At 43.0% G+C, this 15,862-nt stretch overlaps 1 protein-coding gene across 1 annotated transcript in view; it reads left to right on the top strand.

Annotated features, from left to right (window-relative positions):
* The window catches only part of OXCT1 (3-oxoacid CoA-transferase 1), a 261,457-nt gene that overhangs the window by 130,279 nt on the left and 115,316 nt on the right, over positions 1-15,862 (top strand). The window contains exons 10-13 of the mRNA XM_082251643.1: positions 118-212; positions 1,185-1,233; positions 2,403-2,475; positions 9,707-9,782. Of these exons, the coding sequence (XP_082107769.1) occupies positions 118-212; positions 1,185-1,233; positions 2,403-2,475; positions 9,707-9,782 (293 nt within the window). The remainder of the gene's footprint in view (positions 1-117; positions 213-1,184; positions 1,234-2,402; positions 2,476-9,706; positions 9,783-15,862) is intronic.

Raw genomic sequence — 15,862 nt, 5'->3', positions numbered from 1 at the left:
CATATTTTATGCATGAATCCAAAAATGTACAGCCTTTATTTCTGAAATGTGTGAAATAACTATTGTACTTTTTATACTGTGTATAAACTGTTTGTTCAGCCTTAACTGATAATACAGCAAACTTGGGAATTGGAATTCCAATGTTAGCCAGCAACTTTATCAAGAAAGATATCACTGTTCACCTTCAGAGTGAAAATGGCGTCCTTGGCTTGGTAAGTCTGGTCTCCTTTAAAATTTTAAAGTTATTGTGAAGTCTCGTGTGTGGGTTTTCTGCTTTTTAAATCCCAACCATGTAATACCTTCTCTGTGCAGTGGTTTTACACAGGGCAGCCTGGATCCTCTTCTCGGGTCCCTCTTTGCTGCTCCTAGCCCCTACCTCCTATTGAGTGCTCCCATAGCAAGCAGCTTACTATGGGGGCTCCTGAGCTGCCATTCAGACAGAGCTGCGGTTTGGCCCCACCCCTCTCTCCTAATTGGCTAAATGACTGCCACAGGAGCCAATGGCACCGCTGATCAGGAGAGCGAGTCGTGGATGGCTGAGGAACTTGTGGACATCGCTGGAGAGAGATTGGCTCAGGTAAGTATTAGGGGGTGCTGGGGCGGCTGCTACACACAAAGGCTTTTTATCCTAATGCATAGAATGCGTTGGGATGAAAAACCTTCTGACTTTACAACTCCTTGTCATATAGGGGTTTGCGTTTTTCTGTTTGCACTTTGACAGATATGTAAGGGGACAAACAGCTGTTGCATTGCATTGCCTGTTTTGGAACTCCAACATAACTTTACCAAGATCAGTTTGAAGCTTGGATACAGTAGAGAATTTAAAGCCTAACTGTTTTTTTTTTTTTTTTTTTTAATATATATGATTTAAAAAAAGATATGGCATTGCATTCATTGTGTGCTTATGGCTGTTTTCTTGGTTGTCCTCTGCACCCCCCGATCGGTAATTTTCTGGTGCTGCAGGTTAATACAGCCACTTGACCGGTCTTGGGCACTATTTAAGAGTGCTGACTATGTACATTCTATTTTTTTACTTTTGCATGTGATCATGATACCTTTGCTATAGTGTACAAAAACTACCACTGTGATATTCAGCATATTAAAATGTGTAGATAATTTTGTGCTTATGTATCCTGCATGTTGCTGTGCAAAATAGACTTTTTTTTCAAATGCTATTTCTCTAGGGCCCCTATCCAACAGAACAAGAGGTGGATCCAGATCTCATCAATGCAGGTAATGTACATTCCCTTTCTTAGAAATAAATTTCTAAATGAGGAGTTCACTATTGCAATGGAATGCAAATATACTAGGCAAAGAAAACTGGCTCAAGAAAAGTATAGGGGGAGCTGATAGAAACCTGTACTAATGTACCCCATTTACAGTACATGTACATGACTCATTTATTTTTTTTCTTTGGCTATAGTTTGTACTCCAAGGGCAGTTGTTGAATCCCTCCCTAATTCTCAGCGTCTGCTCTTCTTTTTTTTTTTTTTTTTTTTTTTTGGGAGGGGGGGTGGATTGGGTTTTTGCTTTCTATAAACCCCCCCCCCCTCCATATTCTTGAAAAAAATCAGGGAGAAGAGGGTTGCAATAGCCATGGGATCCTAAATGCTTATGTAGATATGCAATGATGTCCCAATGGAATACCCTTGCATTGCTCTCTATCAGGGCAGCCCTGCACATACACAACGGTGTGCTGGTCTGTTTTAGTAGAAGCCCTATGCATTTATTTTGGATAAACAGGCCCTTTTAAATGGTATATGCTTAGGTGGCACCTAGTCCTTTCACCCGTTGTCATGTGGTTGGGCCTACAATAAAGCAATCTGTAAACTCAAAGCATCAAAATTTACATCACAGAAGCCAACATGCCTTCTCCGTATCCTACAAGTCCCATAATGCCATGCTGTTATATGCATATCTTCATTTAATTAATGAGACAATAAAAATACTTTTGAGGTGAATTCTTTAACTGGATACATGTTCTTTTCACCATGCACTACCTTTCTGGTGGTGTTAAAAAAGTACAATAGGTTCTCATCTAGAGGGCTGCACTAGCCTATTGGTTCAGTAGGCCATAACCAGTTTCCACTAATCTGATCTCTCCTTTGTGTCTCTGCTTTTATAATACATTACTGTTTGCACTATTAGGATTATAAGGCCTCTTAACATGGGTTAGTGGGTCTCTGAAAATGGATATTAAAAAAAAAAAAAGTAACTTGGTAAATGGGTATCCAGTAATGAGCCATAACATTTATTTCATGCGTATTGGGTTCTAAGATGCAGAGGACAGGTATCAGAACCATGCAGAGAACTTCTAGGCACCTCTTTGAAGGTACCAGCATCTTGTGACTCGTTGATACTGCATGGGGACACCTCTAGTAATCATCGTTTTGTGTTCTCAGGTAAAGAAACAGTCACAATTCTTCCAGGAGCAGCATTCTTCTCCAGCGATGACTCATTTGCTATGATCAGAGGGTAAGTGCTCAGTACTGTATGTAATTCATGTCTTCACTTCCTCTATAATGTGGATCTTTGAGTAAATTAAGATATGATGCAGTCTCTAAGGTGTGTTTTTTTATTTGTTTTTTTCCCCCGTGTCCCCCTGTAACATTGTTTAATAGTCTATTGATCCTGCTAGTAGATCAGTGATATTTCCTCTAACAGTCCGGACTGTTCAGTAAGAGTCATTTAAATGTTTGGACATGCCGTCGAATCTGTTTTCTATGGAATTCGGGGGGGGGACTGCAAGTTTATGTAACACTATAAGGTGACAACGCTGCTTTGTGATTCACTACAAAATAAACTTTATTGTCCCTGTTGAAGCAAAAAAATAAGGCTGGCCAAGTAGTCAACTTTTTTTTTTTTTTTTTGTTTAACCAGTGGGTGGAAAATTGGCCCAATTTCCTCCTCCACATATTTTGAGGTCTTTGTATTTCAACAGTGAGGAGACTTCCCCAGCCATCAGAATACACTGATCAGCCCTGCAGTCTATAGCTTGCATTTCTGATTGAGCGGAAAATTCTTAAACCATGGTGGTTGAACAGAAGTTGATTAGTATATAAACTGTTTAACCGCAAAGGCCATACATAAAGCAAAGTTTGCCCAGTCCCAGCTGTATGGTCAGCTTAAAGAAGTTCACTTAAAGAACATGTTATATGTTTAACCCGGCTCCCCCCAACCGGATTCTCCCTGTGACAGGGGGCGGGGTTCTTTTCTGTGAAAGAATGCCTACAACGGAATGTTGGCCATTGTGGGCTATCAGAAAACCTCACACCACCCCACCTTAGTTCCCTTTTTAAGAATTCCAGCTCTGATGCAAGCAGTGGGCTAGCTCTTGGGAGGACCTCTGCAAATATTAAAATGCCTTGATGGGTGAATAGCCGAAGTGGGCGTTACTAGGCAATCTGTATCTGCATGCAATCCATCCTAGGTAACACCCACATGTGAAGCTGAGCCTGCATGATTGGGTTGGGGAGAAGATTGCTAGGTGGCTGGTTGCCCTCCTCCAGACAGAAAATAGCCGGTGTCCTGCTGACTTTCTGCAGTTTCTAATGCACGTTATCAGAAGCTGAAAATGTGCAGTGAAATCAGAGTAGGCAATTTTCAGTACATGAGGAGCTTGTACAACTTTATATGTATGGGTGGTTCCTGCGCTATCCGAGGTAGTATGTGTTTCCCTTCCTGCTGCTGCACCACAGTACTGGCACCAGGAACCAGTCAATACAAAGTGTACAATTTGGGTGGGTGGTGCGCTTCAGAAGTGGAAATATAGCTTAAACAAATGTAGCTTAAAAAATGTGAATATATAAAATACAATAATAAGACGTGTTCTTGTGGTGAAAATGTGTTGTCACTGAATTATACCGTGGTGATCAAATTAATTCCATCATATAAATAAATTAAAATATACATAAACCATTACAATATATATTCTATACGACAAAAGTGCTGAGTACTTCGATTTCTTAAAGATGTCAATGAATAAATATGCCGTTGACAAAGTATAAATATATAAATAAAACTTCAAAAAAAGTTAAAGGTGCTGTGTGCTTTCTCTATTAGATCTAAAATAAATAAAGTGCAGTGTTCATAGTGTCCATTTATAAAAATCCAGAATCAGGTGCAATTCCCTTCAATAACTTCAAAGAAGAATAAACGTGCTCTAATGCAAAATAAGGGTGTTGTGACTTGCTGCCTCCACCAGGTGTCACATCTAGGTGTTCTATATTCTCACCTCAATAAGGTGTATATTGCTCCTGTATATAAAGCTTAGCCTCCGGGTAACATGTAGGCTTTTGCTTATTCCAATCTCCTGTTTCGACCTCCGGGTATTTCCTGTCCTGTCCTGTCAGCTTTTGGGGTGTTAAACTTTCTGGCGTCCTTAACTCCTTATCGTGACCTCGGGCTCAGTGAAAATAGAGGGCAATCATGGTGCAGTATATCAAATCAGGTTTATTGTTAAAAACATAGTTGCACTTACAATTTGTAGATCATTAGTTCACAAAAGTGTAAATGCAGCGTGGGGAGCGATATCGCTCCGATCTCCAACGTCACTTCCGGTAGTCTGGCGGCTCCTCCTACGCGTTACGTCACATCACGTGACTTCCTCAGGGAGGAAGTCACGTGATGTGACGTAACGCGTAGAAGGTGCCGCCAGACTACCGGAAGTGACGTTGGAGATCGGAGCGATATCGCTCCCCACGCTGCTTGTACAACTGTATTAGGATAGCCAGCCCAACTCCTGTCTTGGTAGCTGCATAACAGTTTTGAGGAAACGTGTTTTCCTGGTGCCTCCATGGCAGCATACTAGTGATAGAGCTCCGCCTCTACTCCTCCCTCAGGACCAGTGAGTAGCATAAAAGAAAGGCCCAGCCCCCTGTCCCATCATTCTCCTTTTTTCCGCATACCTTCCTTTTTTCCCTCATACCTTCCTGATTGGTGAAGAGTAAGCAGTATGCCCATACCTCTGCCTATTGGCAGCTTTCCGCCGGGCTCAGCCTCTCCCGTGCGCAGTCCCTGCTCTTGGGTCACTCAAAGCACTAATAAGGCCGGGAACCCCTTCTGTGGATCTTTGGGGTATCGTGCAGTGTTTCCTCATAGGAACGCATACTGCCACTGTCTCTTTAAATCTCAGATGTTTGGATTTGCAGGATTTTGCACGAGGGCCGTCCTTTTTCTTTTTTGCAGGTTGGATTCCCCTTTTGTTTTTCTAATATTTTTTTTTTGTGTGTTTTTTCTCCTCTCTTGTTCCTTTCCTCTCTTCTCTCTCCCTTCTGTCTTTCAGTTTTTGTTTGTTTTTGTCATTCCTTTTTTCTTAATCTACATCTTTCCCCTCTTTTTCCCTTTTTTGCTTCCTTCTTACCTCTTCTGCAGTCTCTTTAAATTCGGCCAGGCATCGGATCCTTTCTTGATGGCTTCCAGCCCCAATATTCCCCCTGCAGCGCCATTTAGCTTGAGGCCTCCTCCTGTACAGTGTATCGGCGTCTCTGTGGGCCTCCTCGCAGGGCGGAGAGTAGAGCCATCTGCGAGGAGCGTTCTGCGCATGCGCAGTGCGGTTGAGGCCTGGACGGCCATGTTGGATGTGGGAACCAGGTGGCAATTTGCCCTGAGTTCCCACAAGAGCTAGAGGGAGGGGTCTTCCCTGTTCCCTTACTATTAAAGGGCCATTTCGCCTTCTGTCTACCTGAAGACAGCATCTCTTCCCTGCTCCTGCTGACTTGCTAAAAGCCCTTGGTAGGTAGCACCTTTTGACACTTTTTTATTTTTTTCTCTTCTTTCCCTTTTTAAACAGTTTTTTTTTATTTAATTTTTAAAATAAAACTTTATTTTTTTACTTTTTATTTTTCTTTCCTTTTTTTCTTTTCCATTTTTCTCTGTTGCCTCTTCTTTCTCCTTCCTTACACAGCCAGTCCTCCTGCAACGCCCTGCAGTGAGCCACTCGTCACGCAACCAAGATCCTCAAAATAGGTATAGGACCACCTTTTTGTAAGTATTGAAGAAAGAAAGAGTGCTTTTATGGACTAACAAATGTCCTTTGTTCCAGCCCAACGTACTCCAAAAGATCCGGGAAATCTTCAAGACATCGCGACCATGATAGTCCAGACCGCAGATCAAGATCTTCCCACTATAGATCCTCAGAGATCGAGGTCTGGACACCATCTCTCTCCTTCTCCACCATCCCACTCCTTGAGGAATAAGTGCTGGGCTTGTGGCGCAGTGCCTTTACCCAGAAAATTAGTCTGCCAGGACTGTTTTCGGGACTACGTGAGCTGGAGAACCAACAAGTGGTAGATCTGCTCAAGCAGACTATGAAGGATTCCCTCTCAGAATTGACAACTCTGGTCCCCGCACATACGGCTCCTTCTACAGCTCAGGTTCCAGACAGGGATGCTAGCGCTCCATGCCCCTCAGGCCTAAACCCTTCGCGCTCTTCGACTCTATTACATGGGGAGGCATCTTCAGGGCACCTATCGGAGGAATCCTCAGTCGTCGGACCCTTCAGGCTTTAATTATGCCTTAATCCCACCCTTTATTCAGGCAGTCAAGACGGCGATTGCCTGGGAGGATCCTGAAGAACCCATTCCAAAATCAAAGACCTATTTTCCCTTCCTTAAAAGGAAACAGGTATTCTTTCCTCTAATGGGTGAGATGAGAGAAATCCTCAGAGGAATGGAAGAAGACGGATAAAAAGTTCTCCTTGGACCGTCTTGATGAGCTCTACCCTCTAGCCGAAGCTGAGGCACAGTCATTGAATTCCATGCTGGTGGTAGATGCTGCAGTCATACGACTATCCAAAAATGTGACACTGCCTATGGAGGATTCAGCTTCTTTCAAAGATCCGAAATGTCGAGAGCTCTATGCCAAAATATCCCCAGAGAAGACATTGTCAAGGCACTGGAGGAGCTGAAGATATCTGCAGACTTCATCGGGGAGGCCGCCATTGATACCATCCGCTGTTCTGCACAGTCAATGCTGCACACAGTAATGGCCAAAAGGGCCCTCTGGCTAAAACCTTGGACAGCTGATCTTGTGTCCAAACATAGTTGGTGTTAGATCCCGTTTGATGGCAAATCCCTCTTCGGAGAGAAGATGGACAAGGTAATTTCCAGGGTAACTGGAGGAAAGTCTGGTCTCCTTCCGCAAGACAGGAAAGTCAGAAGGACAAGAGTCTATTCATCTAGATTCAGACCCTCAAATTCCAGGGATTATAGGCAATCCAGGTAGAACTGGGATAACAGAAGTCCCTGGAAGGGCACCCAGGCCTCCTTTCTGAACACGCGCAAAACCAAGGCTTTCACCGGCCCCCAGGAGGCAGCGAAGCCTTTTTGTGCCAGAAGATTCCAATCCCTCCCAGTCGGAGCCAGGCTGCAGGCCTTTCTCCCAGTTTGGACTTCTCGTTGTCAGGACCCTTGGGTTCTGTCAACAATCCGTCTTGGTCACCGGTGGGTATTCTCCCATCCTCCTCACGCCTCGTTTCAGGAGTAAAGAATACCAGCCTCGCCATCAAAAGCTTTGGCATTATCCCAATTCCTGAAAGACCTTCAACTTCAAGGTGCAGCCATGCCAGTTCCATTGGCGGAGCGTTACACAGGTTTCTATTCCCCACTCTTTTTAGTGAAAAAGACGGGAGGTTGGAGGCCGGTGATAGACCTCAAGAGGCTCAACCGATATGTAGAGCTCGAGAGCTTCAAGATGGAGTCCTTGCAAACTATCATCCAGGTCATCCAACCAGGAGATTGGTTGATATCTCTTGATCTACAGGACGCATATCTACACATCCCAATCTTTCCAGCTGATCAGATTTCTGAGGTTTGCTGTAGGCAAAATACACCTTCAGTTCAAGGCTCTTCCATTCTGGCTCTGCACATCTCCGTGACTGTTCACCAAGATCCTAAAAACTGTTCTTGCCCCCCCCCCCTCAGGGAGAGGGGGTTGAGAGTGTATCATTATCTGGACGACATTCTCCTGTTGGCAAGCAATCCGGATCAGCTCAGATCCCACAGGGAGATTCTTCTTCAAACCTTGCAGGAGTTCAGTTGGCTCATAAATTTCCAAAAGAGCAACCTATCCCCAACACAATAGATTTTTACCTGGGAGCCACGTTCAATACCCAGGTGGGAACAGTGTCCTTACCCATCCAGAAGATGGATATGATCATACAGAGGATGTTTGCTGTAATTCGGAGTACTCATCTGACGACCTCTGTGTCTGAGTCTAGTAGGCACATGTCGTCATGTATTCCCATGGTGCCGTGGTCCCACTGCCACGAGACTCTTCCAAACAGGCTTTCTGTCACAATGGAGAAAACATCTTTCCCGGAAGATCCAAGTGACCGCCTTAATGCGCAGAAGCTTGTTTTGGTGGACGAAGTGGGAAAATCTTGCCAACCCCCGTTACCTAGGCTCGTTCAATTGGACCATCCTTACGTCCGATGCAAGCGGACACGGATGGGGCGCCCATTGCGGAGATGTCAAGCTGCAGGGAAAATGGTCTCACTCAACCGAAGGAGTGGTATCCAACGTGCTGGAACTAAGAGCAGTATTCCTGGCTCTGATTTCCCTGGCACCCCTCCTCCAGGGCCACAGAGTTCTCCTAAGATTGGACAACAAGACGGCAGTGGCATACCTGCTAAGACAAGGAGGTACTCACAGCAGGACCCTCCTTCGGGAGGTCGAACCCATAATGCTGTGGGCAGAAGGGAACCTGCGAGATCTCAGGTCTCAGGGCAGTTTACATTTTAGGCCGGCTAAACAGTGGCAGACGCTTTATCCAGGAGGTTCGCAGACAACTACGAGTGGTCTCTACATCCCCAAGTTTTTTTCCAAATCCTATCTTCATGGATCATCAAGCTCATCCAGAAAACCTATAAAGTCAAGGGGCTATCTCCACCTTCACAAGTAAGAGCTCATTCAACCAAGGCAGTCTCGTCTTCCTGGGCGGCAAGGGCCAACGTTTCCTTAGACGGTTTGCAGGGCCGCCTCATGGTCATCACGTCATACGTTCTTCAAACATTATCGTATCGACCCAGGGTCTCTCACAATTGTGGAGTTCGGCAGAAGGACTATTCAGTCAGCCATGTCTTTGTCCAATAAAGATTCACACATTCAGCATTACCCACCCATTTGTCTTTGCTAGGTATTTATCATTAGTATGCTGCCATGAAGGCACCAGGAAAACGGAAAATTGTATCCTACTTACCGTAATTTTCCTTTCCTGGTGCCTATCCATGGCAGCATATGCTCCCCACCCCTGGTATTCTATATGACAGAGAATGATGGGACAGGGGGCTGGGCCTTTCTTTTATGCTACTCACTGGTCCTGAGGGAGGAGTAGAGGCGGAGCTCTCACTAGTATGCTGCCATGGATAGGCACCAGGAAAGGAAAATTACGGTAAGTATGATACAATTTTTCATTTTACTGCCTCAAATCTTTTTAAAAATTCAAGATTTGCCACACTAGGAAAGTTTGTGGCTTCCTCTGGACTGAATTCTGGGGCACTAGACAAGTTTCATTTTTCAGGTGTGCCAAATACACCTGTATACGCTTCTAAAAATGCACAACATTTAACTACTTAAAGATTGCAGTAAACAAATTGCAGAATACCTTTTGTGGTTGCATGTGAAAGTCTCGTGTCCACAGTTTTAAGCTGTATTGTCAATCCCTAGCATAGTTCATTGCTTAATCTGTATTTGTATGTGTTCTGTAGGGGTCACGTGGATTTGACAATGCTGGGAGCCATGCAGGTGTCAAAATATGGAGATCTGGCCAACTGGATGATTCCTGTAAGTAACCTGATCTGTTTCCACATCAACTATTTTTGTATAGGTTGCACTCGTAATACTTGACTATCTGAATTAGACAATGATTTTTACTAAATAAGTATGCCTTCTTCTGGTCTGCTATCTTACTGGTTAATAAGCTTCGCGTAAATTATTGAAATGTTAACAATCATTTTGAAGTCATCCAGGCAAAATTTAAATTGAGAGAATTAAACTTTTAAGCTGGCCATAGGTGGATTGAACTTTGATCACTGTATGGGCAGGCTGGTTGTGTTGAAGTCAATCCATTGAGCATACAACTAGCATGTCTGGGGTGTTTTTTTTTTTTTTTTTTTGTGATCAGGCTATGGCTGCTCACAATTTAATATGGCTAGGAAATCTCCCACTGTCAGAATATAATAAGCTTTGCTGGAGGGATTCCCTCCCATCAACAAAGACTGTTGATTAGGGAACCAAGCATTTTTATTTCAAACAATGGTTGTATGGTTTGCCTTTAGACTTTCATTCTGTTTTTTTATATCGGGTTACTAAAGTGGTGGTGTAGAGATTGGCCACCGCACACATTTGTAGGCATTTTGACCTGGATGCATTTCGTGGAATATGCAGCAAACAATAGTAGGTGCACTCAGTGGGACTTGCAGCAGAAGGAATTTTCCAAAGTGGTTAATGTCATTGTTTTTGCAGGCCACAAGTCTGTCAATCACATTGAGTGCACCTACTGCTTGCTGCGTATTCTACGTATAACAGAAGTGAAGATGACCAGACCCGTGAGCAGCTCCATAACAAACATGCAACAGATGCTGCTTGAAAAAAAAAATAGAACTTTTTTGAGGAATGATTTTAACGAAGAGGCTTCCTATTTTTTTTTTTAGATTTTGTCACTTAAGCTTTAAAATAACAGAATTTGTGGTTCTCAGGTGCTTTGGTTGAGCTTGGTTTGCTATAGTTGTTGTGGCTTAGATTTGAACGGTCTATGGCCGGCTTTAGGGACATAGTATAATGAATATTAAAGCTGCTCTTCAGTAATTTTTTTTTTTTTTCATCTTTCCATCTATTTTAAATCCTTTGGCCTTGTATAATTTGAACTCAAAGTTGCATCCTTCCCTTCTTTAGGTAGAATTGTAATATATGCCTGCAATAATTCTTTCCTCATCTCCCCTCTTTCTCTCCTAATTTATTCATATACCTACATATTTTTGGTATTGGTTGTTCCCCGAATTTTTTATAACTTATAGCACCGTGAATCTATCCGGTCCTGGGCTCTTTCCTGTCGCTGGACTCCTAATTTTATATGCATGTAGATATTCGTATATTAACAATTAAATGTGGATGTTTATTTGTCATTTTAATACCAGTCAGTCAACAACATGACCACTACAGACTAAACTGAAACAGGTTTCGGTTGGCTTGATTTAGTCAGCCTCCTATCACCAAACCATGACCAGAGACATTCATAGAATGCCTTGCATTTACACTTTCTCAGGTCCATTGCAACCAATTAGGATGACTGTACACAGCCCAGTTTAATAGAAAAAAGTTTGCTGGCCAATCAATCATTTAACCAGATATTGTTTTTCTTTGGCAATGTGGGAAGGTGCCAAGTCCTGCTGGAAAATTAATCTCTATAAAGCTGGTCAGCAGAGGGAAGCATGAGGTGCTTTAGAATTTCCTTGATTTCCAAATTAAATGCAACATTTTTCAGTCTCTGATGATTTGGGGAGCCATGTCATCTGCTGGTGCTGGTCCATTGTGTTTTGTAAAGTCTAAAATCAGCGCAGCCCTCTACCAGGAAATTCAGAGCACTTCACGCTTCCCTCTGCTGACCAGCTTTATGGAGATGCTGATTTCATTTTCCAGCAGGACTTGGCACCTGCCCACATTGCCAAAAGTACCAATACCTGGTTTAATGATGGTATCTCTGTGCTTGATTGGCCAGCAAACTTGCCTGACCTAAACCCCATAGAGAATGTGTGGGGTATTGTCAGGAGGAAGATGACACCAGATCCAACAATGCAGATGAGCTGAAGGCCACTATCGAAGAAACCTGGGCTTCCATAACACCTCAGCAGTGCCACAGGCTGATCGCCTCCATGCCACAATGCATTGCTGCAGTTCTTATTACAAAAGGAGCCACAACCAAGTATTGAGTGCGTACTGTACATACTTTTCACTAAGCCAACATTTCTGTATTAATCTTTTTAATTTTAAGATACTGAATTTTGGGTTTTCACTTGCTGTAAGCCACAATCATCAAAATTGAGAAATGCTTGAAATGTATCACTTTATTGCAGCTATATGAAATAAGAGTTTCACTTTTTGAATTGAATTACTGAAATAGTTTAACTTTTTGATGATATTCTAATTTTATGAGATGCACTTTTGTGTGCGTATGTATTACATGTATTTTTTATTTTTTTTATAAACCTCCCTAGGAGTGTTTGTGCCCAGGCAGTATCCTAAGATGTAACCCCCCCCCCCCTTCTTTTTTTGTCTTTCGCTCCTCTATTAAAATGGCAGTTTTTTATTTTTTCTGGTATTTGATCGTGCGCAGGCATACAGCTAGGTGGCTGTATATCTGAAGTGTAAATCTAAGGCTCTGCTGCATCCAGTCTCTGGATTTGGAGTGTGATTTGGGGATTGTCACTACTATTCTCCCAGGAAATGGTCCGCTGCAAGGAGGCCACTGATCAAAACCGAAGAGTCATTTCTCTGCCTGCCAATATCTGCGCACAGCTTCCAGAATTTGGATCCCCTAACGTCTGCAGCACTTTTTTTAATTTGCTACTTGTTTCCCCTTTAAGTATTGCTCAAATCAGAAGGCAGACATGGACATGATCCCCCCCCCCTTCTCTAGAAACTCCCACGGGGTCTGACTGAACACTGGAAAGGGTCACAGTGTCTTTAGGCGTTTGGAGCCAAAGCAGATATCTGAGTAAAGGCGATTATGCACTTGTGTTGGCTGGCTCGGCTATTTTCTTATTTCAGGTGCCTGTTGTGAGTCATGTGGGAGGTATCGGTGACACCTTTACAGAAGGTCATGTAACTGCAGAAATAAAGTCTTTTAGCTTGTCCTGAGAAAAAATTCACAGAAGGGTCAGATCTGGGTCTGTAATGGGTTGCGTATTGTCAGTATAAAATCATATAGTAGCTAGCATTGTTTTGCTATTGAGCTGATGTCTCTCTTCAGGAATAATCGTCAAACAAATAACTCGGCTATTCCCTCCTATTTAAAAAAAAAGGTCCCATAGCTTGTACTAGAATTGCGCATCAAGCAATGCTTGTATGAAAAATAAGGAAACAATCCACTTTTTTGCCGTGTTTGACAATCATGTCTTGTTTGACATGGCTCTCACCTTTAATTTCAGGCGTTTGCGTCTTTACATCATGCTGCTCCCTTTTTTTTTGTTTTATTGTTACCTAACATTTTTTTTTCTTTATCTTAATGGAAGGGAATGGATTATTTTATTTATTTATTTCAGGTACTTATATAGCGCTGTCAATTTACGCAGCGCTTTACATATACATTGCACATTCACATCAGTCCCTACCCTAAAGGAGCTTACAATCTAAGGTCCCTAACTCTCATTCATACATACATAGTAGGGCCAATTTTTATACAGGATCCAATTAACCTACCAGCATGTCTTTGGAGTGTGGGAGGAAACCAGAGTACCCGGAGGAAACCCACGCAGGCACAGGGAGAACATGCAAACTCCAGGCAGGTAGTGTCGTGGTTGGTATTCAAATCAGTGACCTATTACTCCACTGAAAGGTAAAGAATGCTTAGGCTTTAGAACCACTTTAAATCTCCCATCACATAACGAGCACTCTGCCAATATGTGTAATACAGAATTATAAAGTTTGTTATATGGAGGCAAAATGTCAGGCCGTAGAAGTTTTTTTTTTTTTTTGTCCCCGAGGAGGGAAATTAGCTTGTTTTTATCCAGCATGTATTTGAAGTGGTCGGCAGATTCTAGAGGTTTTAGCTCAATGATACAAATGGTTCTAGGAGATAAGCAGGTCTTCCGCTATCAGTCCATGCCAGGCAGTTAACGTATAAAACCATATCTCCATTTTATCCTTGGTATCATTTAACTTGCATCGCTTATGTTGTGAAGAAGCATTTTAAATTCGACAGTGTCTTGATTTTTTGTTGAACAGATTGTTAAATTGTAAGCATATCAGCTCACCTCTCCCCTTGTGCAGAATGCTGTGAGGTTAGTGGAGGTAACTGTACTTTTGTAAGCCCTAATTAACTTTTTTTTTTTTTGTTTAAATACCCAATTGAACGCGTTTTTGTTTGGTTCGGTTTCAGTACAAAAAATGCTTGGTAATCCTGCCGGAAAGCCTGTGCTGTTCTGTGCATTCTGCAGTTTTTGTCTCAAGCGCAGTCATCAGGCCTGCCTTAATCAACCTGGACTACAGAATCCCCCTCCCATGTTAAGGAGAGGGGATTCCTAACATGCATCTTGTCTGTTTTTTTTTTTTTTTTTTCCTTTAACATTTTTAAAAAACTCATAAAGAAAACAGATATCAGAGGTAGTGAGTTACAATCCTACCCAAGTCATGTAGTATCATACAGTCTCAAATATGAATGGTCTTCAAAATATAACTTTGACAATATGGCGAAAGATTGTGCAATTGTAACTGTTCCCTGAGGGTATCTAGAAAAGAGAACCAGAGAAAGAATAGGGGGGAAAAAAGGGAGGGAAGAGAGGGTAGAGACGAAAGAGAAAAAAAAAACCCTGTCTGAGAATCGATTTCTTATAGATTGTGGTGGGAATTGTGGAAGCGTGCAATAGGAAGAATGCTGGATCATCAGGAACACTGTGGTTAGTAAATTTTTGGGTTGTCCTACAGACCTCCTTTTCAGAAACTTTTCAGCTTAGAACAGGGCCAGAAGCTATGCAACCGAGTCCCACATTTCTCCTGGCATCGCGAACACAGTGCGGAGGTAGATGGAAAAGGCTTATGGAGGAGTGCTGGCATTCGGTACCATCAGGAAAGGATCTTAAAGTGGGTTTCCTGTACTCTTGTGCAGATAGAGGATTTTAAAGTGAAGCAAGTAATGTTAGAACATTGCGTCTTCGAGAATGTTTTACCTAGGACTGATTCCCACTTCAAGTATAGCGGCTAATAATCCTTCTGGGGTGCGACTAGGAGGGTGTACATTGTGGAGAGAGTATGTGGAAGCGTGCCACTCTCGGAGCAGTATTCCTCAAGTGTAGTGACATTGCGACAAAGTCTCAGGGGTTGGGAGAGTCTGTAGAAAGTTGTGTAGTTGTGAAGCTCTCCAGATATCGAGGGAGAAGGGGCCAGTCCGATCCATCAGGGTCTGCAACGAAGGCCAGGCCCCCGATGTCGTAAAGTAGGACACTTGATAGCACCCAGAGTCAATCAATGGGCCAAAAGGCCCTCAACGCAGACCCGGAGTGAACTGGGGTTAACCAAGATAGGGGACAGTGGAGAATCCAAAGACCATCTACGTGTAGAGATGGAGTCGGTGGCACAGGCATATCGTTCCTATAAGTGGAGGTTTTTAAGAGGTGTAGGAAGGATATAGTAATACCAAGGGGATCTACACAGTAAAACCAGACTATGGTCTTATTCTATACGTGCCCAAAAATTAGTATCCCCATGATGGCACCAGTCAATGAGCCGTTCTAAGTGTGCAGCTTGGTAATATTTGTAAAGATCCAGGACTGCAAGGCCTCCAGCTTGCTTCGGGAGTATTCAGGACCTACTCAACCTAGGAGGTTTGTGCCCAGATAAATCGAGTGAAGAGGACACGAGCCAGATTAAAATATCCTTTAGGCATAGTTATAGGAAGAGGTATAAAAACTTGGATAGAATACTCGCCTTTATGATGTTGCATCTTCCAAACCAGGAATGTAATCCTGAGTTCCATGTATTCAAGAGCTTGCACATTACGTAGGAGGAAAGTTCAGTTCAAAGGTGTGGGAGAGGTCAGCAGGTTTAAAGGTCCCCGAGTATATTAAGGCCTTGTCTGTCCATTTAAATTTGAAGTTAAGCTGCAACAATTGGAGCCGGGGAGCAGAGATATTCAGCCCCTTCGCCTCTCG

The sequence above is a fragment of the Pelophylax lessonae genome, assembly GCF_965119305.1.
Source record: "Pelophylax lessonae genome assembly, chromosome: 1".
Classification (NCBI taxonomy): domain Eukaryota; kingdom Metazoa; phylum Chordata; class Amphibia; order Anura; family Ranidae; genus Pelophylax; species Pelophylax lessonae.
This window is presented reverse-complemented; position numbering and strand designations above follow the sequence as displayed.